The 27,252-nt window shown below is 46.3% G+C and overlaps 1 protein-coding gene across 1 annotated transcript in view; it reads left to right on the plus strand.

Moving 5' to 3' along the window:
- Positions 1–27,252, plus strand: part of TLL2 (tolloid like 2) — a 305,471-nt gene that overhangs the window by 157,438 nt on the left and 120,781 nt on the right. Inside the window, exons 3-4 of the mRNA XM_082268493.1 lie at positions 6,415–6,492; positions 21,427–21,573. Coding sequence (XP_082124619.1) covers positions 6,415–6,492; positions 21,427–21,573 — 225 coding nt within the window. The remainder of the gene's footprint in view (positions 1–6,414; positions 6,493–21,426; positions 21,574–27,252) is intronic.

Below are 27,252 nucleotides of genomic sequence, written 5' to 3' on the forward strand. Positions count from 1 at the left end.
AGATATTGTCAACAAGTAGGGTCACAGACCTGAAAGATCTGGTTTGGTCTATAGTAAGGCTGAGATATCCTTCTATATGTCTTTGTATGAGGTTACTAGGGAATTCCCTTTGCTCAATTCAGTTCCAGACCCTTACAGAACATTGTCTATATGGCCCGGAAGGGTTCAGTCTCTGGACTGGTCCATGGCTCTGGTACCAAGAGTCTAAATTGGTGGTTGTTGACCAGATATCTGGTGAAGGGGAAATCCTTTCTTCCAGCAACCTGGAAAGTGGTGACTACAGATGCCAGTCTCTGGCTATGGAGCAGTTCTGGAAAAACACTGTCCAGAGGATATGGTCTAGGGTAGAGAGACATCTCCCCATCAACATTCTGGAAATCCAAGCAGTCAGTCGGGCTTGAAATACTGGACGCCCAGACCTTGGGGTCACCTTGTCAAGCTGCAATCTGACAATGCCATGGCTTATATCACCCATCAAGGAGGCACAAAGTCAGCCCAGAAAGAGGGGTATATGATCCTATCCACAGCAGTTTTATATTCTTAGAATAGAAACCTGGCAGGCAGTTTTTTTTTTTTTTTTTTTGAGCCATCAACAGATGTTTCCAGGCGAATGGTCCTGAGCTTTTAAAATTTTTCAATCAATCTGGCAATGCTGGGGGGGTCCCAGATGTAGATCTGTTGGCGTCCAGGTTCAACAAGTTGAAGAAATTTGTGTCCAGGACCAGGGATCCACTCGCAGTTGGAGTGGATGCGTTGGTGACTCCTTGGGAGGAGTATTCCCTGACTTATGCCTTTCCTCTGGTGCAGCTGATAACCGCGTGTGTTGCGCAGGATCCAGCTAGAGGGGAAACCAGTAATACTGGTAGCTCTGGGATGGCCGAGGGGGGTTTGGTATGCACAAGTCCAAAGGTTGGCAGTGACTAGGCCTTAAGCGCTTCCACTGCGTCCAGACCTACTCTCTCAAGGTCCGATATTCCACCCTGCTGTTAGGTCTCTTAATTTGACTGCTTGGCTATTGAAGCCTTAATCTTGAAGGCGCGGGGTGTATCTAGCCCTGCAGTTCATATGCTGATAAACACCAGGAAATGGCATCCCTGTGTGTGTGTGTGTGTGTGTGTGTGTATGTATGTGTATATATAATTTGGGAGAATTCTAGCTTTCCTTCAAGCAGGGGTGGATATGAAATTAGCCTGGAGCACTATTAAAGGGGCAAATTTCAGCCTTATCAGTGTTCCTCAAAGAACCAATGGCTTCCCATTCATTGGTTCAGACCTTCGTCTGGGGAATGTTACGTTTGCTTCCGCCTGTGAAGCCACCATTGTGTCCTTGGGACTTAAATTTGGTGTTGGCGGTGTTAGAAAGTCTTTTGAACCTCTGGGGCAGACTCCCCTGGTTCTTTTGACCAGAAAACCTGTTTTTTGATTGCGATAACTTCGGCTAGAATGGTATCGGAACTAGCAGCTCTTTCTTGTAAAGAGCCATTCTTGATTTTCCATCAAGATAGGGTGATTCTACGTCCAAACCCAGGTTTTTTTGCTCAAGGTGATGTCCGCCTTTCATTTGAATGAGGACGTTGTACTACCCTTTTCCAGATCCTCACTCGGAGGAAAAGTTATTGCATGCTTTTGATGTAATGCATGCACTTAAATCCAAACGGATTTCTTTAAGTAAAACTTGTTTGTGCTGCCAGAAGGGCCCAGGAAGGGGTTTGCAGCATCTAAGTCTAGGATTTCTCATTGGATTTGCCAGGTTATTACCCAGGCGTATGGTTTAGAAGGGAAGTTCCACCTTTTCCTGTAAAGGCACATTATACCAGAGGAGTAGGTGCCTCTTGGGCACATCGCCATCAAGCCTTTATGGCTCAGATTTCAGTCCGTGACCTGGTCGCCAGTGCATACGTTCCCTTGTTTCTATTGAGAGGATGTTGGGACCCAGGAGGAATCTGCATTTGGCTGCAGTGTTCTGTAGGCAGTGGTGTAATCCCTTCTGTGGTCGGATGGCGGTATTTTTTTGGTGTCTCTGACCAATATTAAAAAATGTTACTAGTCCCAAGTGGGGGAAAAATGCCCCCCCTATCTAGCAGTGGTCAGAATGCCACCCTTAGGCTAGGTTCACACATGTCCAAAGCAGTGGTTCAGATGCACATTTTTGGAGCTGGCAGGGACCGGGGTATTTACCAATAGCTGGTTAAGGAGTGGGCCAGGAAGCCTGCCACCGCATTCCTTTAACGGATGACTCGTCAACTGTCAGCAGGCTTCCCTGCTGACAGCTGAATGGAAAAAAAAAATTGCCAGGGATAGATGAATTAAACACCATGGGGGTCTCCACCCCTAATTAATGCAGCTCTGCCCCACACCCCAAAGCACCTTTTCCCCATGGTGATGGGGACAAGGGTCTTTTCCCAACAGCCCTGGCCAGTGCTTGTTGGGATCTGCAGGCAGGGAGCTTATAGTTATCTGGAAGCCTCCTTTAACAAGGGGGACCCATATCCAAGCCCCCCATGTAAATGAGTGTGTGGTACATTGTACCCTCACTCATTCACCAGAAAGCGTCAAATAGTGACAGTTTCTTTTTAAAGAAAACAAGTGCCCCAGTGTAGATCCAGTGTCAATAATGAGCGCCACCGACCAGGAAAAAATGGCTCCGCACCTGTCACTGGCTCTTGCCTGCTATCTGCTTTGCCTTCTGATAGTTCTTAAATAGCTAAGGGGTGGGGCCATCCAGCGATTTCACCAGGTGATCCTACCCCCTGTGACATCATCCACCCAGCATGCATAAGTCGATGACTTCAATAGGGGCAAGGCTTTTTTTTTTATTTTTAGTGAATGAATAGGATTACAATGTACCCCATACTCATTCACATAGAAGCTGGAATCTGGGGACCCCTTTGTTAAAGGGGGCTTCCAGATTCTGAGAACCCCACTGACCGCAGACCCCACACAACCACTGGCCAGGGTTGTGGGGAAGAGGTCCTTGTCCCCATCACCATGCCCCAAAGCACCCCCCACTTTGAGGGCATGTGGCCTAGTATGGTTCAGGAGGGGGGGGGGGATCTCGTCTAGCACCCCTCCCTTCCTGGCCTGTATGCTTGGATAATACTGGTGAGCCTCTCAAAATCCATACCAGACCTAAGGGCCTGTTATGGATGGGGGGGCACGCAACACCCTGTGTTGCCGTGGGGGGGGGGTTCTCATTGAACTCATGATCAAAACTGAGATGTGTTCCGATAGAAGGCAGTGAGTCTGGAATTCACATCCGAATCACACCGCAGTGCTCAGAAAACGCACAGGACGCGCCATGTGAATCGGATACTGTTCAAAACTCCTCCAACTCGCATAAATGTGAGCAGAGTCTTACTAAAAAGTTGATGTGATGCCGCTAACTCTGCCTAGTGGTGTTGGCCCCAGAATTATGGAGACACCATCAAACTCGGTCACAGCTCAAGAAACCCTGGTTGAGAATGGCTGCATTACAGTTATGGTCCACTGTTGCCATTAAGAGACCCATCCTGAAAGATGCTATGCGGCCATTACTGGAGCCCATGCATGTAAAGGTAAGGCAGCTGCAATGTATCAGCTATATTTGGAAGCAGCAACGCATGAACAAAAAAAAGCTAAAACAAGTGTTTTTATTAAAACAAGTAGTAATTTCTGGACCTATATAGAAAGGACCCCCCCCCATCTGTGAAATTTTTAGATGGGGTGATCGCATCAGTGGGTCTCTTCTTTTCTGTACAATGAAGGCAGATCAATGTTAGTGAGAGGTACCAGCAGGGTGCTGTACATGGCTTTCTGAAAACCTCCCATCATGCTGTCTGTACCCCCCCTCAAAAGTTCTCAGCCCTGTTGCAAGTTGGGCACAGAGCCTTCCAATTAGTCCGCCATCAGATTCCACCACGCCCAAATCACAGTCCACTCTTCACATTAGAATGGCACCAGCAACTCGGCAGAGGGTGTAAAGTTGGGGCGGTCTGGAGGAGCTCGACTTTTGTCTTGTCTTCTCCTGAATGCTGGGGTGCAACCCCAGCATGCCGCCTATTCTGGATCAGAATCTCGCCTTGCCATGGTGTGGGCCATCACCAAAGCAAGGAATTATGCCATGCGTTCTGTCCCTACAGCAGCATTGGTTAAAATGCTGGCAATTAGCCCACCCTCACCATGGGATCTCATGATGCTGATCTGGACCAAACTAGATCCTGTTTGTGAAAGCCAGATGGCACCCTGGTTGATAAACCTTTTGGGCTTGATGATCCAGGAATATTCTCCAGCTGTTAAGTGAGGCAGGCTGTATCTGACTTGCTGCACAACTGTATAGCTGTGCGAGACTGAATGTAATGCTAAAGTTTTCCTTGATCTATTTTCTTTAAGACTTCAGTATTGAATGTTCTTTAATAAGACTTCAGTATTGAATGTTCTTTAATAAGACTTCAGTATTGAATGTTCTTTAATAAGACTTCAGTATTGTATGATTATAACTTGAAATATCAGGTCTTGTGACCACCTGTTTTATTTAATAAAATTTTTTATTTTCATGAATTATAGGTTACTTAACTAAATGTTGGCAACATTGCTGAGGGTGCTTTTTACATTTATTCATTGGATTAAAATTGGACTCCTGTTAATGTAGGCAATTCTACATTCCTTAAACCCGGTTTAAGCCTATAAATTAGAATTAGGGGGGGAGGCGCAGTTCCATTGCTGTGCTATACCAACTTGTTGGCCACAGCTTTCATTGTGCTAGTCCCTGATAAAGAGAAGTGGAGGCTGCAGTGTTTAGGAGCCTAGTCCGGCAAAATCGGGGCATAATTAGAAACGGGAGTCTTAACCCTTATTAATCAAGGTCAAGGACATCGCCATGTGGTAGGCGGGAAAGGATATTTTAAAACAAATTCATGGTCGGGTAAGGAAATTTTATTCACAAATTTTTTTTCTATTGGTAAAGAAAAAATAAATTAACCAAAGTATGTTCGGCTGACTGTCTGTCAGCCAGAGAGTTTAATCTGGTCCTTGGGAAAGAATGTAACTGCAGGCCTGAAAAGAGTCTTTCTGCTTGTTAAGACAATAACACAAAGGTCAGGCTTGCAATGTGCACTACAGGGTAATTTGCAATTCAATCTCCCAGTTCATTTTATGTCACAATTTAATACATGCAAAACATTTTTAATTGACTGTGTAATTCATCCTGCAAATAGAGTTCTGCTTGGGTAAAAAAAGTCTATGGAAATAGTTCATGATGGTTATGACTTATGCTTTTATATACTGCATTATCACTGGAAAAAATGTGTGTATGCATACTTCATACTTTTTAGACTTTTTTTTTTTTTTCGTTTTGTAGTTCTTGAAGGTTTTATTAAAAAATTAAGTCAAATGTTTTAAAGCACAGGACAATCATTTAAAATGAACATGTTGAGTTATTTTGAGTTTATGCCAGGATGATGTCAGTATTTATGCATGTCACCTTGGTGTCAGAGGTCCTAGTACAAAAAAGGTCACCTTGTCTCCAAAATGGTTATGTTGGATTTCCTGAAAACTATCTGGTAAACGGTCCTTGGTAGATGGGAGCGTTAATGTCTACTCTGCTTAAAGAAAAAAAAAAAAACGGAAAAAACTTTCTAGTATTATACTGTCCTCTTCACGATGTCTACATGCATGTGGTGATCCTGGTTTCAGTAGGTTTTGCCTTGTCACAGGTATACATTAAATGGTAACTCCACTTTCGTGAAGGAAAAAAAAAACATTGTCAAAAAATAAAATCTACCATAATTGCAATACAAGTCCTATTGTAATTATTAATAATTACCTTTTTCCATCTTTAGTGCTGTAATTTGTTGTAAAATGCTATATGGCTACCTGGAGGCATTTTGTATGCAGATGGTATACAGAATACCCCCTAGAAGTGTAATTTCCTGCGTGTGATTGGCTTGCAGATTTTTCCCCGAAGTCTGCCGTAAGATACAAGTCAGATTTTGAGCATCCCCTGAAACAAAAATGTCAGTTTTGGTGTGATACTTTCAAAGGGAAATCATGTCTGAGTAAAGTAGCAGGGTCTGCATACCTTTAGAGCCCTGAATGTGCAGCAGCTGATTGATAATTTTAAAACCATTCCCATACAAATTCAATGAGCCCATGGACAAACAGCAATTTCTTCAAAATAAGAAAAGGTAGAAAACTGCAGCAAAGTTTGTTAAAATTTTAGTAATGTATATCGATCACCCAGAGGGGATGTCCCCCCCCCCCCCCCCCCCAACAAAGTGGAGGTATTCTTTAAGCTATTGAACCCTTTTAATTTAATTCATGGCCCTATTCTTTACTTTAACATTCTAAATAAGTGTAGCTTGAGGTATGTTTTAGTATTCTAAATAGCTCTGTGGTTTATGATGTGTGATGGCTTTTTTTTTTTTCCCCCTTTTTATAGATGACCTGCATGAAAATTTTACCATTTCAAGTCTGAAAACTACAGCACCTAATCTCACAACCCCTCAAGTTATAAAGGGTAATGTGGTACCCCACCCAGACCTTTGGGTATCTTTAACTTATTTTCTTCATAAACTGCTTAATCTTTGATCTGCGTTGTGTACACTACATTTTATATTTTGAAGTTGTAACTCTTTAGTGGTTGCATGTTGTACCTACATTGTTAGGCCTTATGCACTCCGATGTCTACATGCTGAAGAATCCTCTAGTGTAAGATTTCTGGTGCTTTCTTACACATGGGTGCCTTTTAAAAGCAAATGGCTGGCCTTATGCTTGTAAACGCTGATGATCCTGTGCATCTGCGTTTACATGCACAGGATCATCAGCGTTTACAAGCATAAGGCTTGCTGGTTACACGTGCTGTTCTGAGAATGCATATTGGGACAGTGGGTTCTGGGGGCCTCTTTCTTGCTCTGTTGGGGGTCTGCGGGCATGCCTGACCTACAGGGGGCGCTATAGCACCGTGGGACCGGTTTTTGCAAAAAAAAAAAAATTACATTTTTGTAATTATTTTGTTGGCGGGTTCTTCAGTATGGACCCTGCAGACCATGTGACCCCCCCCCCCCAACCTGACCCCCTCAGAGGCCGCCTTTCCGGAGCTCCACTGTCCATCAGGGCATTTTTGGCAGTTTGTGAAGCATTTGGGCCTGGGTGGAGTTGGCCTTGAGAGGGCACGGTACGCTAAAACGTTTCTCCACCTACCCCTGCCTCATCTGATGTCTCGGATTCTGAGTCTGACTCGGCCGCCACAGACGGGGCTTCCCTGCCAGGTCTGTTACCTCGTGCCTGGTCTCCTCGGATAATGAGGATGACCTTTCTACCTTACCTGCCACGCATGACGGGCGCTCATGGATGCACTGGTTATTTTGGTGCGTGACACCCTGCAATTTGGAGGGCGCAGGTTGCATCTGGCACACATGCCATCCGGAGCAGCCTAACTTGCTTGCATGCTCATAAAGAATGTGACCGTCTGAGGCGTTCCCCTGGGGTGTTTAAGCGGCTGCTAGACGTTACCCTTTTAGGAGTCTCTGGTAAGGTGCACTGTACCACCTAAGGTAGACCTACGGTCTCTAGGATGAATAGGACTGCCGTTCTGGTGGAGGTATCCCTGTCCTTTAAGCACCTGGGGGATTGGATAACGCATGCTGTGGCCAGCGATCTGTACTCCCTGGTGGGGTCTGCACTGGGAACAGAGTTTGTGACTCCCCTTGCCACGAAGACTCAGCCTGATGGGCAGAGTTCCAACGCTGTGACTTGGTGAGGAGCTAGTCCCTCCTGCCCTGGGGGAGCTGTTGGACCCACTGGCGCGAGGGCTGCAATTTTTTTGCAGTGCCGCATTTGGCAAGGCTTCTTTATTGGGTCACCTGTCGGTTTCGGCGGTGGTTACCTGGCGTGTCCTTGGCCGTAGTGTTTGGTCTGCGGATCAAACTTCTAAGAAGGGCTTAATGGATCTCCCTTTTCAGGGGGATCACCTGTTTTAGCGCTGCTTTGGGTGAAATTTTTTGTAAGGGTCTCATATGGGGGGGGAGGGGGAGAAGAGAGTGCTTTTCTTCCTCAGGCTAACAAGGGTAAGTGCCTTTTCATTGTGGACGGGGTCCCTCCTTTTTGGCTCACTAACAGTTTCTTCATCCCTGGGAGATAGTCTGTGGCGAAGTCCTTTAAGACTTCCTCAGGTGGTTCCAAACGACCCTGGCCTGGCAAACAGGAGATCGTTTTTTTTTCCCCAGACCTGCGGACAAGGCCTACGCGTCCTGAAGGTGCGTCCCCACCCATATACGGGGTGGGGGGACGTCTTTGCCAATTCTCGGACCTGCGGCTGGCCCGGATCCCAGGCAGCTGGGTTCAGGAGGTCATGCGGTCCGGTCGCAAGATCAGGTTTGGATCCCGTTTTCTTTCCGGTAAGGTTTTCTCTTCCAATGTATGGCTGTCCCCGGATCACTTGCAGGCGATCTATGGGGCAGTTCAGGCTCTGGTTCAACAAGGCTGGACCTACTGGCCCTTGATGGTTCCATGCGGATCAAAAATTCAAGATGGTGTCGGTTCGCACGATGGTTTCCTTACATCAGGGGGATTCCTGGCCTCCATAGACATCTAAGATGCCTACTTTCACATCCTGTTATGTGCAGGACACAAACGGGTTCTCTGTTTTTGCAGTGGGGAAGGATCTCTATTGGTCTCGCTTCTGCCCCTCGGGTCTTCACACAGGTGTTGGCTCTGGTCCTGGCGCTGTTGCGGCAGCAGGGTGTATCGGTACTTGGTTCCTGGCCGATCTGCTTCTCAGTGTGGAGTCCCCTATGGTGCTGATGACTAATTTGGAAGTCACCATGAGAACTCTGGAGGAGTTTGAGTGGGTTCTGGACCTTCAGAAGTCATCCCTGGTCCCTTCCATGAGACTGGACTATCTGGGCCTGACCTTGGACTCGTCCTCAGTCGGGGTGTTTCTCCCTCTGGGGGATAAAAAAACTCTTGAAACCTCAGTCTGCGGTTCAACTGTTACTGTCCAGCGCATGGTCGTCCCTTCAGACCTGCATGCAAGTTCTGGGACTGATGGTGTCATCTTTCGAGACGGTCCCTTTCGCTCAATCCCTCTCGAGGATCCTCAAATGGGACTAGAATCCAAACTCTCTAGACACTCTGATCCGGCTGAGCCAGGTGTCTGGGAAGTCTTGATTTTGTATCCTTCCCCTTTTTACTGGAAAATGGTCACCGCGGGTGCAAGCTTGTCTGGGTGGGGAGTCCTCGGCAGGTTCTCTGCTTGGGGAGTATGGTCCCTGGAGGATCCAGGTTACAGATCAATGTCCTGGAGCTGAGAGCGATCGGGCTTTGCCTAGTTCACTGGACTGGGCACCTGCAGCTGTCCAGTGCGCATTCAATCAGACTATGCCACAAACGTGGCTTATGTCCTTCACCAAGGGGGCACCAAGGGTGTCCTTGCGGTCTTGGAAGTGACTGGCATTCTGCTTTGGGCAGAACACCTTGTTCCAGCTCTCTCCCCTTTCCAGGTGTGGAAAATTGGTAGGCGGTTTGCCTCAGTCGACAAGCCTTGGATAAAGGGGAATGGTTCCGCCCGGAGGTGTTCCAGCACTTGTCTTCGTTGAGGCACTCCAGACGTGGTTCTGTTGGCGTCGCATCTACAGGATAGTGCAGAGGTTTGTGGCCTGCTCCCAGGACCCTCTGGCAGATGCACTGGTGGCACCATGGGTCCTGTCGTAGGCAGGAACATATGCTGAGTTCAACATGAACAATGCTGGGACGTTTAGCATGGTCACCTGTGCAAAGATGACGCTGGCATAGTCATGTGAGAGCGAGCACGGATGGGCCAAGGTCAGTATCAGCTGCTGTCTGCCTTTCCTCCTCTCAAGTTGCTGCCAAGACTTCTTCGCAGGATCGAGGCGGAAGTGATTCCGGTCATTCTCGTGGCTCCGGAATGGCCTCGTTGAGCTTGGTACGCCAACCTGGTCAAGCTAGCCGCAGGCGCTCCTTGGAGACTTCCTCTCAGTGAGGATTTATAGTCTCCAGGGTCAATCTTTCATCCTGCTTTACTGTCGCTAGCTTTGTCAGCTTGGCTGAAGGGCAGGGATTGTGCTGAAGGGCAGGGATTGTCTGCTTCAGTGATTCCCACTCTGCCTAAAGCATGGGATTTGACTTCTAGGATGATTTTTCATCGTACCAGAGAGTCGTAGATTACGTGGTGTGAATCTCCTTGGGCTCCCCCTCGCTCTTACTCAGTGGCCCGGATCTTGGCTTTCCTTCAACGGGGAGTTGATCAAAAGTTGGCCTTGAGTACTATCAAGGGTGAGGTTTTTGCCTTTGGCAATTTTCTTCCAAAGGATGTTGGCTGCCCGTTCCCTGGTTTGTAATTTCTTCCAGGGGGTGCGACACTTCTACTTCCGGTGCGACCTCAGTCGCCAACTGGGCACTTTGATTTGGTGCAGTCGGTTCTTCAAGAACCTTCTTTTGCAAGTATTCGGGGGTATCCCCTGCCTACCTTATTACAGAAGTTGGCCACCTTGGTTGATGCCACTCTGCGCGCAGTCTGTCGGCACTGACATTGTCCTGTCGTTCTCCCTATATGTTGGTTCAAGGTGGTGTCTAGTGTTCACTTGAACGACGACATTGTATTACCATCTTTGTGTCCTAAGCCCAAACATGAAATGTGCATTGCATATTTTGGAAATAGTTCGGGCACTCAAGGTGTACTTGGCAACTACTGAGTCTTTTCGTAAGTCAGGTTCGCTCTCTGTACTCTTATTCCAGTAAGAGTCAGGTCCTACCTTTCCCTGTTTTGGCACATTCTACTCGGGAGCCTAGTGCTTCCTGGGTTTTTTTCCCATATAGACATCTGTTCTTCAGGTTGCAAGACTGCTACCTTGTCGTCTATTCACACCTTTACCGAATTTTATAAGGTGGATGTGCTGGCATCTGCAGATGCCTCTTTCGGCTGCAAAGTTTTTTGCTGGCTGCTGTCTGGAAGGCATTCAGCCTTCCTGGACGGTGTTTACAGTTGTTCTCACGTGGTCCTCATCTTTTGTTCTGAGGAGTTCTATGATGCCTTTTTGGCTATGTTTAGCCTTGGGGACTTATTTTCTGCTGTTCCCCTCATTGTATGGCACTGCTTTGGGACGTCCCTACTGATATGGATCAGAGAACTGCGTCTGTCAATGAATGGTAGAGAACTGGATTTTTGACTTACCGTAAAATCCTTTTCTCTAGCGCTCATTGACAGACGTAGTCCTCGGTGATACACCACCTTCGGGTTATGTTGCCTCCACAGGAGCAGGACTAGACAGGAAATTAAAAAGCTCTGGCCACACCCCAGGGGCAGTCCCAGAGGGCATATCCTCTCTCTCTCTGCCTCAGCAAATCAGTTATTTTCTGTCTAGTTAGGAGTAAGGACCTAGACACCTTGCTGGGATCTTAGGTCCTGGCAAGAATTTTTTCTTAAAGGATTTTTTTAGACAACTTTTTTCTCCAGTGTTCCTGTGAGATCTTCAAGCAAGAAAGCTGAACTGGGCGACGGGCTGGATGTTGAGATCCGGTGGTCACCCCAGTTCAGCCTACGAGCGCGTGCAGGCCATAGCTCCGCGCTGGGTCGGCCGCGACAAAGTCCCATTAAAGGACTGTCCACGCGAGTTAAACGTCTCGCTGAAACGCCAAAGACCATGAGTCACGGCGTCCGTATCGGTCGACAGCCCTCCCGCCCCGGTGGAGAGGGGTACTGTCAGGAGTTGGTGCCCGCCTGGTTCCGGTATGGTGAGTAGTATGTTCCCCCTTTCCCCCTGACGGGTTTTGTGGTGAACGCGGGCCCCTCTCTGTATGGTAAGATAGAGTCCCTTTCTATCCTACAACATGACACAGATCCTCCTACTTTGAGTGTGATTTTATGTGTGCAAAAAGCCAGGAGGCTTGGTTTGGGAGCTAACAATCAAATTGTATACATGTTTTAAAGATGTAATCTGTGGCATTCTGGGAATCTTATGGGTTAAGAATAAGCTACCTACCAGTCAGAAGCCACGGACATGTAGACTGCCTTCCTAATCGGATCTCCAGCTATTAGCAGGCCTCCCGAACGGCCATGCGGTCCGCCAGGGCCGGTACCGCCAACCACGCCATATCCCCATGCAGTGAGTGTTGTGTGCCCTGCAGCACACCGCTATTCAGTACGGGCCGCCGCCATTTTTTTTTTTTTGCTGGATCGCACGGGCCGCCATTTTGGCGTAGCCTCGTGTCTCCAGCATGGGGGCGGCCATGTTTGAGGTGATCCAAACACCTCGTGGAGCTTGGGGGAGGCGCCGGAAGGCGTACAGAGGGGCGGAGCCGCCTCCTTTCTTCCTGGGCAGCCAGCCAAAAGACTTCCTGTTTGTTAAGACAGTGCTGTAACCTGTTGCAGTTAAACTCTGAGCATCAAGTGGTGAGCCTGGGGGTCTATCTCTCTCTCTCTCTCTCTCTCTCTCTCTCTCTCTCGATCGATAGGGATCCCTAGCAGGTAACACTAAGGGGCTTTTTGAAAAGTTTTATTTTTGAATTATATTATCCAGGAAGTAACTGGAGTTATCATGGACCCTGCCACACATATTCCCCCACCTGTTTCCCTCGAGGGGGCCACGGGACCCGCCGGTGCACAGAGTATAGAGTCATTTACAGCAATTTTGGAGTCTATGGTGGCTCGGGTGGAGGCGGCCTGTCAGGGACGGGGGTCAAGGAAGCGACCCCCGCCTACCCCTATACCATCTGACACCTCTGACTCAGATTCAGAGGTGGTCACGGCAGTTGCAGGTTCCTCTGCAAGGGCTGTTATCCCAGGTAAAGCCCCCTCAGACAGTGAGGAGGACGCTTCTTCTCCTGCTATTATTCAGGAAGAAGCATTGGTGGACGCACTAGTTGTGGCAGTGCAGGAAACCTTAAAACTTGAGGCTTTACCGGCAGAGGCAACTGAAACAGAGATTCCTTTTGGTACTAATAAGCCCATCAAGACGATGAAGGCTTTTCCTGTACCTAAATGTTTCGGTAATCAGATTAAAGGAGAATGGGAGCATTCTAAACGTACCTTTACTATTTCCAAGCGTATTGCTAGACGCTATCCGTTTGAGGAATCCATCATTAAGAAATGGACGGTACCACCAGTCGTGGATCCGCCTATTTCCAGGCTAAATAAAGCCACGGTTATTCCAGTGGAGGACACTTCGTCCTTTAAGGATCCGGTGGATCGAAAGATGGAAGCAGAGTCCCGCACCATCTTCTCTCTGATAGGGTCAGCTTTTAGACCAGTAATTGTTATTGGTCTAGTTTCCCAGACACTTACGGAATGGGCGAAAATGGTACGCCAAGATCTTAGGGGAAAAGATATTCCCCAGGAGACATCTGATTTGATGGAACAGATTATACAAGGGCTACAGTTTATCTGTGACGCAGCCTTGGACACTACTCCCTTATTAGGGTATGCATCTAAGACAGCGGTGATCCTCAGACGTGTGCTATGGTTAAAATGCTGGTCAGCTGACCTAGGTTCCAAGAAGACCTTGACAAATCTCCCCTTTCAGGGGAATCGTCTATTTGGGGCCAACCTAGATGAAATCATTAAGGATGCCACTGGGGGCAAGAGCACTTTTTTGCCACAGGCTGCTAAAGCTAAGGGACCTCGCAACAAGCGAGGACCTTTCTTTACCGCCCATAAAGGGCGCCCGGCTGGTACTAGCGGGAAAGGCAAGACTCCTCCAGGAGGGTTCAAGAAGGGCTGGTCGGACAAGCAAAGGACCAACCCAGCCAAACCCGAAGCTAAGGAGTACACAGCCTGAAGGTGCGCCCCCACCCGGTTTCAGGGTGGGGGGACGTTTTCACCGGTATTCAGGACATTAGATCGAGCATCAACCACTACTACCGGTGCGATTCTTCCCTTCCAACATTTAAGTACTACAGGAAGCGGTAATTACCGTTCCCTGAATAGATCTTTTCCTTTACCTTTTCCTAAGATTAGTCCCGATACCTCACAGGAATCGGATCTGGTTGACCAGATAGGCCAAGTAGCCTCTAGTCGGGTGACTTCGGTCCCTGAGGTTCAACCAGAAAAGATCACCTTTCCTGATAACTATCAGGTATCTGATAAATGTGTGGGAACAGAAAACGACCAGACTTTCTCGGATGGTCGGGGCCAGATACCTCTAGGGACGCCTGGTTCAGATCCAATCAGCGCCAGTGGTCCTAGAAATTCTAGGCTGGCCTCCTCAAGCCGGCCTGGCCGACTTGGACATGTTAGTCGTAGACGTTCCGTGGGAACTTCATCTCAGGGAGTGTCTGTGGTCTCAAGGACCAATTTACCATCATGCTTTACAGTCGCTGGGTTTAATGGCCTGGCCATTGAGACCCAAGTACTGAAGGACAGAGGTTTGTCAGCTTCAGTCATTCCTACCCTTATTAAAGCAAGGAAAGCGACTTCCAGCAAAGTCTATTATCACACATGGAAAACTTATATTGCGTGGTGCGAATCTTTAGGATTTCCTCCACGTACCTATTCGGTGTCTCGAATATTGGCCTTTTTGCAACAGGGGGTTGAGCAGAAGCTAGCCTTGAGCACCATCAAGGGTCAAGTTTCAGCATTAGCAATCTTCTTTCAGAAGCCTTTAGCTACCAAATCCTTGGTGCGGAATTTCATCCAGGGGGTGCGGCACCTGGCTCCTCCAGTCCGCGCGCCCTTACCGCCTTGGGATCTTAATTTGGTTTTGTCGGTTCTACAGAAACCTCCCTTTGAAAACATCAGGGAGATTCCCTTGCTTACTTTATCCCAGAAGGTGGCCTTCTTGGTGGCTATTACTTCTGCTCGCAGGGTGTCAGAACTGGCTGCATTATCATGCCAGTCCCCATACCTAGTGATTCATAGGGATAAGGTAGTACTTCATCCTAAGCCATCTTTTCTTCCCAAGGTGGTTTCAGATTTTCATCTGAATGAAGATATTGTACTACCTTCCTTGTGTCCTCAGCCCAAGCATCATCGGGAACATGCGTTGCATTCCTTAGATGTGGTTCGGGCAATCAGGGTATACCTGAAAGCTACGGAATCATTCCGTAAGACGGATTCACTTTTTGTGATCACGGATGGCCCCAGAAAGGGTTTGCCTGCATCTGCCGCGACCATTGCCAAATGGATTAGACAAACGGTGGTACAGGCTTATTCTATTAAGGGTCAGAGTCCTCCGTTCCCTGTTAGGGCACACTCCACTCGAGCGCTCAGTACTTCCTGGGCCTTTCGCCATCAGGCGTCAGTGGTCCAGGTATGTAAGGCGGCCACCTGGTCGTCAGTACATACCTTTACAAAATTCTACAAAATTGATGTGACGGCATCGGCGGATGCCTCATTTGGCCGCAAGGTTTTGCAGGCCGCAATTTGAGGAGACCGGTGGTCTACCTCGAGGGTTTTTTTCTGTTTGAAAAAAAAAAAAAAAAAATTGTTTTCTCTTTTTTGTTGAGTCTCATCATTAAGGATGAGCATTGTAAACTTCTAGTTGGCACCGGTTGGGCCTTCTAGATTGGGATTTGATTTCCATTTTCCCACCCCTCAGTTGTGATACTGCTCTGGGACGTCCCGAAGGTGGTGTATCACCGAGGACTACGTCTGTCAATGAGCGCTAGAGAAAAATGGATTTTTGTAAAATCTTACCGTAAAATCCTTTTCTCTTAGCTCATTGACAGACGTAGTCCCCGCCCCTCTGTTTTTTTGAGTTGGGTTAAAATCTCTAAAGACTGCTTTTTCACATAACTGATTTGCTGAGGCAGAGAGAGAGAGGATATGCCCTCTGGGACTGCCCCTGGGGTGTGGCCAGAGCTTTTTAATTTCCTGTCTAGTCCTGCTCCTGTGGAGGCAACATAACCCGAAGGTGGTGTATCACCGAGGACTACGTCTGTCAATGAGCTAAGAGAAAAGGATTTTACGGTAAGATTTTACAAAAATCCATTTTTCTCAAGTTCATTGACTGACTCGGTACCGGCCCCTCTTTCTTGTCCTTTTTCTGACACTGCTTTGATACAAAACTGACATCCTATGCAGGAAGAGGGTGTACCCTCTGGGACTGCCCATAGGCATAGCCAGAACTTTTTTTTCTGCCTAGTGTCCTACTCCTGTAGGGAGCAGTATAACCCTACTGATAAGGATGAGAGAACTGCATCGTCAATGAACTTAAAAGAAAAGGATTTTAGGGTAAGTCAAAAATCCCATTTTTTTTTTTTTTTTGAGGTTTAGAACTATATTTTGCTAATTCTGTACTTTTTTCTGTAAACCATACAAATTCTTTACAAAGCATGTTAAACATGTTTTGGAAAAAAAAATACGGTTTGGTGTAGGCTACTTTCACACAATCGGGTACGCCTGTCCGCTTTTTTTCAGGCAGACCTGATCTAGCCACCCATTCTACTCTGGGGAGGTGTATGCCAGCAGAGATGTGTTCGCTGACACCCGGCTGGCATCTGATCCAAAAAGATCTCCTAAAAACAGACAGATGGCGATGGGTTTGCCACCCGTCCAGCGGGTCCGATCAGATGAAAACAGACAGGCTGTCCATTTTTATTCGCTCTCCTCGTAAAGAGGGGTACTCTGACAGGTGCGTTTTCTGCACTGTGGTTGGAGACGGACCTATCCGCCGCCTGCTCAGCAGGAATCAATGGAGCGATCCCCCTGAGCAAGCCGGGTCAGTGAAAACTGATCCGCCCCATGTAAAAAGGGCCTTAAACGGTGATGGTACGTTACCCTTTTAACAAATCTTAGATTGCAGAAGTTTCATATTTCAGTTAGTGTTAATTTTGTTAAAAAAAAAATTTAAGCTTTTACAATGCTTATGCTTGCTGTTATGTTTTGCAATATCACAATATCACCTAGATTTGTAGCCAGTGGAAGACCTACTTATCTGTTTGAAAATATGGTCAGCATCCTTGCTGAACAAGTGTTGTGGAAAAATCAGTAACCCTATCCGTAAAAGGAAAGATGTACAAACCCAATTCCAAAAAAAGTTGGGACACCGTACAAATTGTGAGTAAAAAGGAATGGGCTAATTACAAATCTCAAACTTGTACTTTATTCAAAATATAATATAGATAACCTATCAAATGTTGAAAGTGAGACATTTTGAAATGTCATGCCAAATATTGGCTCATTTTGGATTTCATGAGAGCTACATATTCCAAAAAAGTTGGAACAGGTACGAATAAGAGGCCGGAAAAGGTAAATGCACATATAAGGAACAGCTGGAGGACCAATTTGCAACTTATTGGGTCAATTGGCAACATGATTGGGTATTAAAGAGCCGCTCAGAAGTCTAGATGGGCAGAGGATCACCAATTCCCCCAATGCTGCGGCGAAAAATAGTGGAGTAATATCAAAGGAGTTTCTCAGAGAAAAATTGCAAAGAGTTTGAAGTCATCTACAGTGCATAATATCATCCAAAGATTCAGAGAATCTGGAACAATCTCTGTGCGTAAGGGTCAAGGCCAGAAAACCATACTGGATGCCTGTGATTTTCGGGCCCTTAAACGGCACTGCATCACATACAGGAATGCTACTGTAATGGAAATCACAACATGGGCTCAGGAATACTTCCAGAAAACATTGCCAGTGAGCACAATCCACCATGCCATTCGTGGTTGCCGGCTAAAACTCTATAGGCCAAAAAAAGATGCCATATCTAAACATGATCCAGAATCGCAGGCGGTTTCTCTGGGCCAATGCTCCTTTAAAATGGACTGTGCCAAAGTGGAAAACTGTTCTGTGGTCAGACGAATCAAAGTTTTTGGAAAACTGGGACGCCATGTCATCTGGACTAAAGGGGACAAGGACAACCAAGTTATCAGCGCTCAGTTCAGAAGCCTGCATCTCTTGTATGGGGTTGCATGAGTGCGTGTGGCATGGGCAGCTTGCACATCTGGAAAGGCACCATCGATGCTGAAAGGTATATCCAAGTTCTAAAACATATGCTCCCATCCAGACGTCTTTCAGGGAAGATCTTGCATTTTCCAACATGACAATGCCAGACCACATACTGCATCAATTCCAACATCATGGCTGCGTAGAAGGAGGATCTGGGTACTGAAATGGGCAGCCTGCAGGCCAGATCTTTCACCCATAGAAAACATTTGGCGCATCATAAAGAGGAAGATGTGACAAAAGACCTAAGACAATTGAGCAACTAGAAGCCTGTATTAGACAAGAATGGGTCAACATTCCTATTCCTAAACTTGAGCAACTTGTCTCCTCAGTCCCCAGAGGTTTGCAGACTGTTATAAAAGAGGGGATGCCACACAGTGGTAAACATGGTCTTGTCCCAACTTTTTTGAGACGTGTTGATGCCATGAAATTTTAAATCCACTTATTTTTCCCTTTAAAATTATACATTTTCTCAGTTTAAACATTTGATATGTCATCTATGTTGTATTCTGAATAAAATATTAAAATTTGAAACTTCCTTTTTATTGCATTCTGTTTTTATTCACAAGTGTCCCAACTTTTTTGGAATTGGGGTTTGTATTTCCTTGAAGTGTGAACTTTTCTTTAGTGAACTCCATTCGAAAACACATGCATTTACATGGTATGAACTTGCCAATAGACTGTCCTTTTTGGAAAAGGACTTTAGCTCAGCCATTGTGCTTTGCATCCTACACAGTAAGCACAACATGCATATGTAATGAACAAATATGGCGACTCCACATATGCATATGTGATGTTTGGGGAAACACTGGAATGGAGTGAATCTATATTGCTTACTCTGACAATGAAGAATCGTCCCTAATTTTGTTGAAAGGGCTGGAGAGAACATTGGATGCAGGAATTGGAGTGTACTTCTATTGTCACTTCAATCAATGAGAGAAAAAAATTGAAATTAATAGAAATGTATAACTTTAATGCAATTAAACATTGTGTTGTAAACATTGCAAAATACATTACAATCGAATGCAGAATGCATAAAATCTTTAGCGTAGGGGTCAATGTGTTTCGTTGTATCCAACAAACGCAAAAAAAGCATTTTTAAAGATCTGTTGGTGCATATGCAACATACTAATGACAGATTTATACAATCTGTTTAAAGAATATAATCAATAGTAAACATAACCTATCCATTAGTTGTGCACCGAAATTTCGGCAACCTAAATTTTTGGCCGAAAACGGGTCAAATATGCCGAAAGTTAATACAAAAAGTACAGGACAGCGCTCTTAAGTGCAGACAGATATTTTATTGAAGTGTGTTAAAACAAATGTAGCAACTCACAAGAAGCCACGGCATGAAAAGGCTGTTGTATCAATGATTGAGCAAGACTCCTCAAGGTAGTGCCGTCCATCCACAAGTAAGGACAAAACCATAGTAAGCCGTCTATCACAGGAGGAGAGGTGCCGGCTGTCTCCTGTGATAATCCGGGTCCCAAGCAGAGCTGTGATGTGGAAGTGAAGATGAAAGAATATGGGAGAGTCACCCGGAAGCTGGTGGGCGCACAACACGTTTCTGAGCATGTGCCAAGTTCCAAACGGACATGCGTGCTCTTTCCCCAGCTTCCTGGTGACGCTGCCACATTTTTTCTTTAGCTGCTTTTCTTTTATATATCGTTGCACGTTGAGGTCTTTCCTTCCTTGGGCTGGTAGGTGTATGTTGTGCTTGTGTACATCCCTTTCTCGATCACCCTGCTTGTCCGCTTTCTTGTAGTGTATGTAATTGGGTGAGTAAAATATTCATTCATTAAAATTGCCTTGTGGTTTTTCTACACATGGGAAATGTTTTTTTTTTGAATCATGTATGTATGTTAATGTTTACTACTGAATATATTCTAAATACAGATTGTATGAATGTATAAATCTGTCAGTATTTTGAGTATGCACCAATATAGCTTTATAAATGCATTTTTTTGCATTTTTTTCTTTAGTGGGGTTATATCTGTTGGGTACAACTTGTTTCTGTATTAGACATTTGGTCCTGAAGAAGCAGATAATCTGCATAATGTGTTGAACCCTACTCCTAAAGATTTTACGTCGTCTGCATTTGGTTGTAATGTTTTTTTTTGCAAGGTTTACAGCGCAATGTTTTTAAATTATATTAAAGTTATACATTTCTATATAAATAGATATTTTTGTTTTTCCTAATTTTTATTGATGTGACAATAGAAGTATACTCAAAGTTCCGCATCCAATGTTCTCTCTATCCCTTTCCACATATGCAAAGGTTTAATATTTTAAAGATCAGAGAACTGAGTGCACTAAAACATTGGTTCCTCCACTCCGGTCCTTGGGGCCCACTAACAGGCCAGATTTTAAGTATTACCTTGGGGAGATGCAGACTAGAATACTGCAATGAGGTCACCTGTAATGTAATTTTAGTCATCTTGCAAACCTGGCCTGTTAATGGGCCCCGGAGGACCGAAGTTGAGGACCACCTCACTAAAACATAATCAGCTGGTGACAGTTGGACGTTAATCTGATTCCCTTATACATAATGGGAGAATGAGGTGGTTTTCAAACTGAACGATATGTTGAGACACTTTTTTTCTTTTCATTCTGTAGCATAATGACATGAGAAAATTACCATGTTGGGGAAAATATTTTGTGGGTGGAATGTTTAGACTGTCTTAAATACGGTCACATAAAAGCCAAAGTATTTTAAGATAGGTGTGCTTTAACATTGACTATATATGCACAGGATAGGACTGGGAACTCTTGGTCAAATGGCCCTTTTAATGGTAAGAACAGAGTTCTGTGAACTAAAGTAATGTACCATGAAAAGTGTGCCATGGTGGTGATAAAGGTGGTTGTTCAAAGGACATAGTTTGTGACACACCTATTTACATCTTCCAGCATTGGCTTACTTTTTGGATTTTATCAAACCTATTGCATCTCAGATTTGCAAAGCAAGTTGGTGCTGGTTCACTTCCCTCTGCTAGGATCACACGTGTCTTAAGTGTTGTTGACTACTTTTCCTGCTTTGCTTGATGTCTGGTGAAAACTCCCCACTCAAGGCCATTAGACCAACATATTGGTTGTTGGTACAGATCCTGTGGGGAGGAAGGGGTGATCATTGAATTTCCCCAGGCCTTTCTTGGATGGTTCAGAATTATCACCACTAATTTAGGTTGTGGTGCTATTTGTTAAAGCCTAAGTATAGGAAAATATAAACCGAAAAATCGGCACAAGGGACATACCTTGCAGTCCCTAAGATGTGTCCCTTGTGCTGAGACCTCTTGTAATTTAATCCTAATTACCAAGAGCTTAGTCCCACTTTACCTGCAGTGCCCCGGCTGATGCAAAAGCTTTGCCGTCAATACACACATGCAGGGAAAGAGTGTGACCTTTTCGTGCACTAGAGAGAAAAACACGGTTCAAACAAGCACAGGTAAAATATTCCATTAATGACATGGCATACAATGAAATTTCAGCATTTGTAATACTGTTGATGATGCTACTGAGTGTAAACTGTGCTGCACCTTTCTTTACAAGGTAGCTTGAATGCTGTGGTGACAAATGGATCCACAATCAAATATTCTAGAGAAAAGAAGGAAAGAGTTCGTAGAGCTGCAACTTCTAGAACGGAAAGAATATGGCCCGGAGGAGTCATACCTTATGCCATCGGAGGAAACTTTACTGGTTAGATTTTTTTCACTTCTAGCTAATAGTTTAATTGAATAAATACAAAATATATGTTTGTGACAATGCACATGCAGTAACCATGTTTAGGCCATCTTTTGTCTAACAGGCTAATGTATTTTAAAGCCAAGAGTGATACTTTTTTTTTTTTTTTTTTTTTTTTTGTTCTCCCTTTTAGGGGTTTATGGCTTTCATTTTTGTAGTTACATACACCAAAAGCAACAAATTTATTTGTATGATTGTGTGTGTGTTTTATCAATTCACAAAATGGAAAGTAAATGAACAGAAGAGAATCGTAATCCAATCAATTTATGTGACCACCCTTTGCCTTAAAAAAAACTTGGCAGGAAGGTTGTTCCAAACATCTTGGAGAACTATTCACAGATCTTCTGTGGATGTAGGCTGGCTCAAATCATTCTGTCTCCTTATGCAATCCCAGACAGATTCGATGCGATCCCGGCTCTGTGGGGGCCAAACAATCACTTCCAGGAATTCTCTCTGTACACTGAAGATGGCTCTTAATTACATTGGCTGCGTGTTTGGGCCGTTGTCCTGCTGCAGAATAATTTGGGGGCCAATCACATGCCTCCCTGTTGGTATGGCATGATGGATAAATATCTGCCTGCATTTGTGAACATTAAGGACACCATTGGTCTTGACTAAATCCCCCAACTCCATTTGCAGAAACGCAGCCCTAAATGTGCAAGAAACGTCTACATGCTCCATTGCTTGCAGACACTTATTGTACCGCTCTCAAGCCCTTCGGCGAACAAACTTCCTTTTGCTGCAGCCAAATATTTCATACTTTGACTCATCAGTCCAGAGCACCTGCTGCCACTTTTTTTGCATCCTTGTTACTATGCTTTCAGTTACTTAGCCTTGTTTGCATGTCCTATGCACTACAATATAGGCATGGTGAATATTCTATAGTTGGTTGCAAACTTAATTTATTTAATCTCAAAGTATATTTGTTTTTCTATACTTCTGTGAATGATGCAGAATTTTTTAAAGAGAATTTTTATTAGTTTTCAAAACAGATCAGTAGACTCAGACTCCTCAAACTATACCCAAAGAGAGGTATTTTACAGCAAAAATAGGTCAACCTCTCATAAACTGCACATTAAGGTCCCCTGCATTCTATGAATGGTGGGCAAAGGACAATCTTAAACAGCCTCAGACCCAAGTGGATACATTGTGGTTGATTTACTAAAACTGGAGAGTGAAAAATCTGGTGCAGCTATCAGATTCAGCTTGTTAAATTAAGCTTTGAAACAAAAACCTCGAAGCTGATTGGTTTTTGCCTGCACCAGGTTTTGCACTCTCCAGTTTTAGTAATTAAACCCCATTGTTGCTTCAGGGCTCAGAGCAAGGAACAAACTGAAATATAAAGAGTCCATGGTGATCGGTTCCTGAAGCTACAAAACGTAGATCAGCGAGCAGGTATAGGTAATATAAGGGGAAAAAGCCGAGCGAGTGGAATGCTTCTTGACCAAGGAACTATTGAGAGAAGGGCTACCTCTGTGATTTCAGGCCAGGTTTTTCAGTAATCTGGTAGCAGAGCTGAAGCATGGATTTCTAAAGAGGCCTGATGTGCGAGCATGTCCACCGGTGCAGCATGTCACTCGATTCTCCACATCTCCAACACCGGTCAGGGATTTTATCCTGCATAATTGGGCTTCTGTACCACCTCATTAGGAGTTTATAGTTCTGTCGTTTTTGAGTGGCTTTTCTCATTTTGAATGTAAACTGGGAAGATTTATCCCAGTCCTCCTCTGAGACAGAGTGGTCCAGTTTCCTCACGTGATAAAGGATAATCCTGGGATATGATGTGCAGAAGTCAGCCTCAAGCAGACACAAGGCTTCAAAAGGCTTAAGGTCGCTAAGGCTGCCCATCCTCCAAGATTGACAAAGTAATGTTTAAGTTGTCTGTAGTGGAGCCATCTTCCCTTTGTGTTACATCAAGTGGCACTGAGTGAGGGGTTTAAGCCCAGTTGGGCCTATTGCCTGTTTGTTGCAAAAGCCTCCTACAGGGGACTCTAGACTCTAAATCTTCCCCAATCAAAGGCCCAGAGAGCATTCAGGGTTACAGAAAATCATTATCTGGCCAATATACGAGGAAATGTGTTTTCTAATTGTGAAGTCCCAGATGTATGAGGGAACCCAATAAAGGGGAAAGTAGTTGAGTTGATGGGCAGTGGGTCAGGCAGATCAAGAGTAGGGATTTTGATGGCAATGGAGAGGTGTGCCATTCAATGCCCTCCTAGAGTTTAGACCAATTGTGAAGGAACCAGTCGGGGATCCTGGTGAGAATAGCTACCATATAGTGGCGTTCCAGATGAGTAGGCCTGATCACCTTAAGTTTTCTATTTAACTAATATATCATGATGCACTCAGACAGATGTCTGGGACCACGGGTACCTGAGCAGGGCTTTTCTCACTGAGCGAAAGAATTGACAGGGGACGCCTAGTCAGTAGGACCTAGTTCCTTGCTGGGATCTCTGGTCCTGGCAATTTTTTTTTTTTTTTTTTTTTTTTTTTTTATAGAAAATCTTCAGTTTTTTTTTTTTTTTTTGCTGTGATATCTACAATAAACTGCTGGACTGAGACAGGGTGGCTAATCTAGACCCAGTGGTCACCCCTGTCTGGCCAGCGAGCACGTGCAGACCTCAGCTCCGTGCAAGCTCAGCTGTGAAATAGCCCCACCGGAGGGGGGTGACCGCTTATTCCTATACGACTGGGTCTTGGGCCTGAGTCGCAGCGTTCGTTCTGGCCAACAGACCCCCATTTCGATGGAGAGGTTCTGTCTGGAGCAGTGCCCACCTGGTTCCTGGGGAAGCACTGCCCCCTTAAGGACTGCTGAATCGTAACCTTTTTGGGTCCCTCTGGGTTACCGTCAGCAACTGCATGCACAAACTTGACACTACTTTTTAGCTCTCCTTGACCTCTGGGTTCAGCTCCTTCCTTCTGGTTCACCAGGCCAACTGCCTGTGACCACATGCCACCAATGCAGAGGAGGAGACAGCCGTCACCCTCCCTCCGAGACTCTGCTCACCAGCCAAAGACCGCGTGCACATGTGCTTTTATACCACACCTGACAATTCACTGAGACAGCAGTCTGTGCCAATCACTGGGGCTGTATCAAAGCCTGTGTACCCATTGGTCCTGTTTCCTCCACTTTCCAATATGCTTCCCTATTGACCAGTGTGAAACACTCCCCTAGACCAGATGACTCACACACTGAGCACCATGAGCAGACCTAACTCACAGATCCTACTCCCTGTTAAGCAGAAAGCAGTACAGAACTTGCCTGCTGCTCCTCTGATAGGCAGACAGAGCCAAAAACTATACTCTTTCTAGAACGTACCTAGGAGGGTGCTACACTGGTATGGTGAGTAGCTGCCCCCCCCGGAGGGTTTTGGGGTGGACTTGGGATAGTTGGACCCCCGGGTTCTCCTCCTTCCTGTCGGGCACCCCTTCATCTGTCCCACCCCTCCCTTCCACTTATGCTGGGGCTTTGGGGGTGATCTGGTCCACCTCCTGGGGTTGGGGCAGGGTGCTTTGCTGGTGATGGGGAGGGGGCTGGCAGCTAGATGCTCGGCTGTGCCGGGGGGTTGTACCTGGTGGGGGCTCCTGCCGGGGCCTTCCATCCTGCCCTGGCCTGTCCTTGAGGCCTAGGGATCCCTCCTGGGAGCCTCTTGGTGCCACCATTTTCTTGTAGCCTGTGTGCTCAATGCACAACAGCCATGTTTGTGTAGTCCGGTGGCCATTTTGCAGTGGTTTGCCATTGAAAATAGCAGCAGCCGTGACAGTGGAGCTCTGTGGGCGGAGAATTCGGCGGTGGGAGCCCCTCCTTACCCCTGATGCTGACTCCTGGATCTTTTCACTTCATGATCGTCGAGTGTAGATTATCCTGGTGGCTGCAGGTGCCTGCTTCTGCTGGGGTGGAGAGTCTGGAGTCCTCCCTCTGCTGAGGATCGCTTGGTGCTTTGTGCCTGGTGACCAGATGGTACTGCCAGTGTGGTGGGGGGTTATGCCTTTGGAGTGTTTTTACACTTTTTTTTTTGTAGGGTTCCCCTGGTGACTCATGGAGTCTTTGGAGCACATCTCCCTACCTGATCCCCTCTCAGAGGCTGCGGGGCCCTCCGGGTCCAAACCATCCATTGATGCACTGTTGGTGGTCCTGAAGTCCTTTGTGTCCAGGGTGGAGGGGGCTCTCGGGCGACGGGCTGCCGAAAAAGCACCCTCCCCTTCCCCTGCCTAATCTGTCTCCTCAGATACTGAATCTGATTTGGCCGCCACGGACGTGGGTCACCCTGTTGGTTCTGCGACTAGGCACCCGGAGTCCTCAGTGTGGATGATTCCTCCACAGCTGCAACCACAGATGTAGCTTTTTTTTCTGCAGGCTATTGGCTTTCTTCTGCAGGCTACGAAGGGCAAGGACCCTCCTCGTAGATGTGGGCCCTCCCTCCTTGGCTCAGGGTCAACTGACAAGTGCTCGAGCCTTTCAGGTCCTCGTGGCTCCTGGAGGATCCAAACGAAACTGGTCTGGCAAGCCCAGGGTGGGCTTTTCCAGACCCACGGACAAGGCTCCTTAGCATGAAGGTGCGCCCTCACTCATATCTGGTCCGGGCTACAAGAATGCGTTTCTTCTCTTGTTGTTCCCCCCCCCCCCCCCCCCCCAAAAAAGGTTCTTTCCTTCCAACTTGTGCCTGTCCCCAGACTGCTTACAGGGTCTGTTTGGGGCGGTTAAAGACCTGTTACTTCAAGGGGTGATTGTCCTGGTTCCAATTTCAGAATGTTCTTGGTTTTTACTCAAACCTGTTTACAATTTCCAGGAAGGCAAGGTGCATGCAATCCTGGTTGTCAAGGCGCAGAATTGCTTTGTGTGGATGCAGAAGTTCATAATGAAGTCCATTCGCACAGTGGTGGCATCCCTGCATCAGGGGAATTTTTGTTGCCTCTATCGGCACTTCCTCCACTTTGCAGTGGGAGAGGAGCATCAGTTTGTGGCGTTACCCTTTGGTCTCGCCTCGGTATTCACAAGTGTTATCCCCGGTGCTGGCATTGTTATGCCAACAGGGGATAGCAGTACTGGGACGACCTTCTCCTGCGAGCAGTGTCTCCTACTGCTCTGGTGGAAACCTGGAAAAAAAAAAAACATATGAACTCTGAGGGAGTTTGGCTGGATTCTGAATTTTCAGAAGTCTGCTCTGGTTCCGTCCACAAAGCTGGACTATCTGGGTCTGACTCTGGACTCTGCCTCAGCCAGAGTGCTCCTTCCTCTGGAAAAACTCCAGAAATTACAGGCTGCAATTCGTCTCCTGCTGTTCAGCAGATGGTCATCCCTCCGGACTTGCATGCAGGTGCTGGGCCTGATGGGGGTTTACCTTTGTGGCGCTTCCGTTTGCAGTTTCATATAAGGTCCCTGCAAAGGGAGATTCTGGCCAAATGGGACAAGACACTCAGATCCTGCTGAGATGGGGAACGAGGGAGTCCCTGATATGGTGGCTTCGTTCTCCGGTGCTTCAGCTGGACAAATCATTCCTCCCCTTGTATTGTGACAGTAGTCACCATGGCCGTCCATATGGTCATGCAGGCTGGATCACCGTTAAGGCAGAGGGATTGCGGATGTCAGCGGATGACACTGCTGACATCCGATTTTGCATCCGTGCCGTTTTT

The sequence above is a fragment of the Pelophylax lessonae genome (assembly GCF_965119305.1).
Source record: "Pelophylax lessonae genome assembly, chromosome: 9".
In the NCBI taxonomy this organism is placed as follows: Eukaryota; Metazoa; Chordata; class Amphibia; order Anura; family Ranidae; genus Pelophylax; species Pelophylax lessonae.